Consider the following 6,372-nt stretch of genomic DNA (forward strand, 5'->3'; position numbering starts at 1 on the left):
ATAACTTTCAATTTGTAGTTGTTGAATATTTTATTTAAATTTAATTTTTTTGGTATTGGATATTTAAGCTAAACGGTAGGTAAATCGTATAAATTTTAAGGATAGTAAGAAAACTTGTATTTGAAACTAGAATACTGCTTCTCTTGGCTCCCTTGTGAGTATAATTTGTGTTTTTCATAAATTTCAGCCAATAATCCACCTTTCTTGCATCTTGCATTAATGATCCTGAAGAAACCCCCTGCTTGAAAGCACCTATTATTTTCAGCTGGGCTCACCTTGGGGCCCCGAGACTCCTAATTATTTTTCGCAGTATGCTTTATCTGCCCGGAACCACACACTACTCGTGCGCTAATGATGCCCAAACAACAATTGCCGGGAAATGCAAATAAGTCGGGGTCCTGTCGCACACAAATTACTGGTCAGCGAAGAGCCAGTGGAGAAGGGTAAAATGGTGAATGGCAAATGGTAAGTGGAGAGTGGCCACTAAAATGCGCAACTTTGTAAGCCATTTTTGCCATTTCCCAGCTATTTGTCGCATTTCGCTTAGCCATTTATTTATTTGCACTCATTTAAAGTGTAAACTGCATTTTTTTTTTGTTTTTTTTTTTTTTTTGTTTCCATCATTGTTATTAAGAACGGCGTAATCATAGCCCTTGGCTCTACTTTGCCCGGCTCCCCTTCCATAGTTTTCTGCACTTTTTTGGTGAATCCCCCGATGGCTGCTATGCTCTAATTAAGTGCATTTACTCTAATGAGCAAAAATGGCACCAGCAGCAGGGGCAGCAGCAAAAGTAGCTCCCAGCTCCAGATGCAGTGGCAAAAAGCTGTCACAGCTCCGTGAACCAGGGGAAACCGTGCGTGAAAACTGCCCTCCAGCTGGCGAATGGGGACGCTTTTGGGGTCGTCTCCTTTTCTCGGGGTCGACCTCATTTAAGGGCCAAGAACTGAGACCTTTTAGCCAAGCATTGGGCAGAGATGCAAGTCCCCCCGGTTCCTCGGCTCCTGGGTTTCTCGGCATTTTCAAGCATTTGTCTATGCAAAATTTTGCGACGCTCATTAGTGCAATTTGCATGCATAACGGCAAATATGGCCGGCAGCCAGATGAAGCCTCCGGCCTGTCCAGATTTCCAGATGTCCGTCTATATATCTGGCAAGCCATCTATTATATCCACAACAAATACACAAATGCACTGGTACACTGTGGGAAACAGTCTTGATTTGCCTTTGTTTTGTCACTTTATAACATAAATTTATAACATAAATTGTACTTTTGATTAAAATCTTATAAAATAATGAGGAGACCTAAAACAACGTACCCAGGTAATCCTACCTCTTAAAGATTTATAAATACCATATTAAGCTATTTTATCTATTTTGAGGTGAGTCATAGATTTTCAAGTTATTGCATATGCAATAAATTTTACCACCATGATTTGAGATAGAGCAGTGTAAATATCCCAGGGCCGTTGGGGATTAGAGTGCCTCGATGCGATGGCCGTTGCTACATTCATCAAATTCAGAGACGGAGCAGAGGCATTTCCTCCGTTCGTTGTCGAATTCAAATATGTGGACCAGAATTTTTGTATTTGCCCCTGCTCGTGGGCTGTTGCTGTCGTTTCGGCTGAAGGGGGCGTATCTGTAGGATGCCTGTGCCTCTTGCCCGATTCAGATTGTGATACAGATTCAGCGACACTAAGTAAACAGAGCGGCGCAGCTGTGCCAAAGGATAACAGCACTCGTCTGCAGGCTCTGAAAAATATGCAAATGTCAGCCAACAGAACCCAAAAACCCATGCACAGCCCGTCCATATCCCTGGAAAACGCAACCCCTCGATCTGTTCGAACTGCCATCACAGCCAGATAAAACACAAAACAATCCAAATTAGTAGAAAGCAAAACAAGGCAGCCGGCAAAAAAAGGAAAAAAAGATTCGGCAGCAGAACGCAGCAAGCACTTTGCCGAAAACCAAATTCATTTTCAATTAAGCATTTTTCGGCATATCGAAAATGTCCTGCGCCTAATGCTGGCTGTGGAAAAACATTTGAAATGCTAACTAAATTACGCCAACTTCGCACACACATTTGCGCATGTCTGTGCATATTTAGTTTTTCGCAATTTACAGTGGCTGCCAATGCCACTCGACGGCCATATGGCCATATATGGGGTGTCAGAATGTGGTCAAAATGCCAATTGCAAAACAATTGCATTTTGGTTACTTTGCTGTTGAATCCGGAATTTCGATGGCAGCCACCTAACAAACACTGCGACGGCTTCCGTTGACACCAGGAAATGATAAAGGGTGAGTGGGAGGCACTGGGAGAAAATATTCCCAAGCTATAATAATAAACGAATAAATATATGTGGTTAGAGAAAAATTATCTAAATATATAGTATACAACATTTAGTGTGGTAGAATAACAATTTTATGATATTTCATTCTCATCCTATAACCTCATGATTTATAAAATTTTACTATGGTAATATTAAACAAACTAAATCAAAAGTATTTATTTATCTATACTTTGTAAATTCGATATTATTTCTTAATTTATTATATTTCTAGTCAGACTACATTTTATGTCTATTTTTTTTAAATTGAACACCCATAAAAGATTAATATTTTTACATAAACCTTAGAAAAATGTAACAATTTCTCCTTGTGCACACACATCTACATCCAACGACAATTAAACTTTAGATTTTAAGTTAAAAGCAAAATATTGTAGCAGACATGCCTGCCTTCCTTTCCAACTCCATTGCACTGCGGCGTGAAATTTCCACTGGCTTTTCTTTGACTCCCACTCAGCCTTTTGGGGCAATTCTAAAAATTGTTAGACGACAACCAGTTCCGTCATATTCACACACATATGTAGATATATACATGCATGCACTGGCAGCCAACAAAAACCCAAAAAGCAATTAAATTGTACACTCGGCAGTGGTAGCAGGCAAAAGCCAAGCAAATCAACAACAACTATTACCAAACCGTCGACAAAAGACACCAAAGGCATCATGCAACAATATTATAACATTCGCCAACTGCAAAAAATACATCAACTAGACACACACACACACACAGGATCACACAAAATAGCAAAGTTTTTTATTCTCCGTGTGTGTGTGACAGCCTGACATGCAAATACGTTTAATTTCGAAAACTAAACTAATAAAAGCTTCGCTGCAATGGCTTTCCTGCAACTGAAAATATCCTTTTTTACGATGCCCACAAAAAATGCTGTAAAAACATAAACAAATAAGCAATCGAATCGCATTTTTTCGAAACTAATGCCACTAATGTTTATGGCAGACGAATTTCGATGGAAATAATAATATTTGTTTTTCAAAGCTAAAATTGAGTCCTGATGTCATAAAAAAATACTCCTTCGAATTGTTTAAAAAATATAAATTATTATTTATAATAGCCATTAAATTTGCTAATACTTTTGCAATGTTGACAATTTTTTTCCAAATTAACAGCATAAATTTGCATATGTAGACATTAAAATGAAATATGTAACACCTTTATTAATTTATTATTGCAAATAAAATGTTAATTAGTTTGAAGGCAAAAAATATTGTAGTACTATACCAATCGTTCTTTATTTCGTAGCATGTGTAATTAATTTAAATTTAATAACTGGCATGGACAAATGGTTTAATCGAAAGAAAAAAAACAAACATTATTTTTTAAGGAAAAGAAACCAAACCATTTTCCAACTCTTCATGAAATAGATTAGATTATCAGATTTTATGATATTTTATTTTTGCCTCCTCAGCCCTTTAAATGCTTCGCCTTCTTAGATATTTTGTGTGCATATCAATGCCCACTTTAATGATTTTTAGGAATGAAAATTCTGCGATTTCGAGAGCACCATTGAATCAAAAAGCAATTTATAGAGCCTCCTCCAGCGGGTGACAACGATGAGTTTGCAAAAGTGTTCAAAAATTGCCACCCAGTGATGCGCCGAATACTTCAATACCCATTGATGAATATCTCGGTCCGTAAACTACATGCAAAACGGACGTGATCCCGAAAGTCACGCGGGTCCAATGAACACATAGTCATGTACATATAGAGAATCTCTCTATCCGGCCGTTAAAAGCGGCAACAAAAGAAATCGCACATTTCAACGTTTTGAATTTGTAAAGGGATATTTTTCACATTATAATAAGAAATGAGGTTGAAGACGCGCCTCGCATTTTGTGCTCGGCACTCGGAAAACTCACCCCTCTCTAGCCCAACCGCTCCTTACCATTTCCCGGCTTCCTTCAAAATGCAGAACAGCTGAAAAATCATATAAACACAAATAATAAAATCGACAATTTGGCAAGAGCCGCACGCACACACACGCACAGCCAGACATCTTTATGTGTGTGTGAGCCTGCAATGAGCACATAACCGCAAATGTACTGGCAACAAAACGTGCCGCGATTCCACAAAAAGACCAATGGGAATCCTCAAAGGAAAATGGGTTAAACTTTCCACTCACACCGAGAACTTTTCGCGTAATCGACTCGACGACGCCGCAGCCACGGCCTGAATCCCATTGGCCAGTGCATCTTATTCATAAATAGAAGAGTCCTAACTCAAATATGGATGGAATTCAGAATAATTATGTTGCATTTTTGTACATTTTCTTTTTAAATTTAATAGAATGTTAATTCCTTTCCCTTAAGTTGGATTATAATTGATTTCTTACAATTAAACTATTTGTTTAAGCCAAATATACAATAAAAAATGTAAACTGGCAAACACTTTTTTCAATTTAAACTAAAAGTACTTTTAATGTATAATACATTTTCCAAGTCACTGTAGACGCTGCTCAAGAAACGAATCAATTTCAAGGTACTCGGAGAATTTGGTTTAGGAATGTTAGCCAACCATTGCCTCTTTGAGAGCCATGCAAGCAAGTTGGGCGATCGTTCCTCCGCTGCTTTTGCTAATCTCGGCCAGAAAAGCAGAAGAACTAGCTGAAGAACCGCCGCCCAGGATCCAACCCAGAATCTTCAATGGCAGGGAGATAAGCAACGGTGCCCTCGGTGGAATGGGCATACAGATCTTCAATAGAACCCACCTCCTCTGCACGGGAACACTTCTTACACCCCGTCACTTCTTGACAGCAGCCCATTGCTTTGATGGCATGAAGCTGTCTGATTTCCACGTGATTGGTGGCATGACCAAGGAGTTCAATGGCCATCAAACCAACTTCAAAAGAAACAGGCTTGTGGCGGTGCGAATTTCTCCGGATTTCGAGAGGGACAGCTTCATCGGCGATGTCGCAGTGGCCAAGATCCAATACCCCTTGAGAAGCAAGTACATTGGCTATGCGGCGGTCTGCAAATCCCCTTTGTTCACCAGCGATACGGTCACCGTGGCGGGTTGGGGATACAATGGAGGGAACCGAGATGGATCGCGTAACACCTTGCGCTATATGAAGGTTAGGATTGTGGAAAGAAGTGTGTGCGAGAGGCAACTGGGTCGCTCTCTTCCGCCGAACATCATTTGTGCCGGCGGCTATGATGGCCGTACTCTGTGCTACGGCGACTCCGGCGGACCGCTGCTGTTCCGCCATCAAGTGTGTGGCATCAGCACCTGGACATTCAAATGCGGCAACAGCGACAAGCCCGACATCTACATGAGTGTGCGCTACTATGCTAAATTCATCATCAAAGCAGTTGGGGAAATGGGCAAATAAAACCAGCGATTCAAAAAGAATCTTTACAATGATTTATATCTTACAATGGCAAACTGTTACTGTTTTTTTAAGTAACTGATTCCATAACAATGTTAATTAGTTTAATTAAAAACCGCTGCAAAATGCCAAAAATAGAAAGAGATGCTATTTAACCCCCAAATTAAGAATTATAATTGATTTTTATTGGGAATTATGTGTGTATCCTTTATTGCATGTATAACTCTAAACAACTTAAATCAATAATGTTATGCACTGGCATTTATTAGCTCATCAATTTAATTGTAATCTGACCTACTTAAATACATAATTATATGTATACTTCTTGAAGTGACTAAACTAAACCGCATTTAATTAATCATAAAGATTAGTCGCACAAGTACAAGGTATGATTCAGTGATTTACTGAGCTATTTGCAATATATATATATAAAGAAAATGCTTTGTTTTGCTAAACTAATATTGTAAACTGAATCTACAGAAAAGAATTACATTTTTTGTATCACACTGTAAGTACCTAAAGATAATGAGATTTACACAGTTGTAAAGAGACATCTTGTAGATGCACTTCTGTTCTACACGCTCAGGTAGTAGAAGGCATCTGTAGAATGTAGATTGTGCCGCTCTTTGCACCTTAGACTCACGTGCTATCACCTCATTCTTCGGCTCTCTTTCTCTCTC

General features: G+C 39.0%; 1 protein-coding gene across 1 annotated transcript; it reads left to right on the forward strand.

Annotated features, from left to right (window-relative positions):
* The first annotated feature begins 4,900 nt into the window (after positions 1–4,900).
* Positions 4,901–5,715, forward strand: LOC108024311 (seminase). The gene has a single exon (XM_017094214.2). It carries the CDS (start codon positions 4,901–4,903, stop codon positions 5,693–5,695), a length of 795 nt encoding a protein of 264 aa, XP_016949703.1. The 3' UTR covers positions 5,696–5,715.
* Positions 5,716–6,372: the final 657 nt, after the last annotated feature.

Source organism: Drosophila biarmipes, chromosome 3R, assembly GCF_025231255.1.
Source record: "Drosophila biarmipes strain raj3 chromosome 3R, RU_DBia_V1.1, whole genome shotgun sequence".
NCBI classification, from domain to species: Eukaryota; Metazoa; Arthropoda; class Insecta; order Diptera; family Drosophilidae; genus Drosophila; species Drosophila biarmipes.

Bases quoted from the DNA above. Each gene is read 5' to 3' on its own strand.
- LOC108024311 (XM_017094214.2), top strand. From the start codon at position 4,901: ATGCAAGCAAGTTGGGCGATCGTTCCTCCGCTGCTTTTGCTAATCTCG.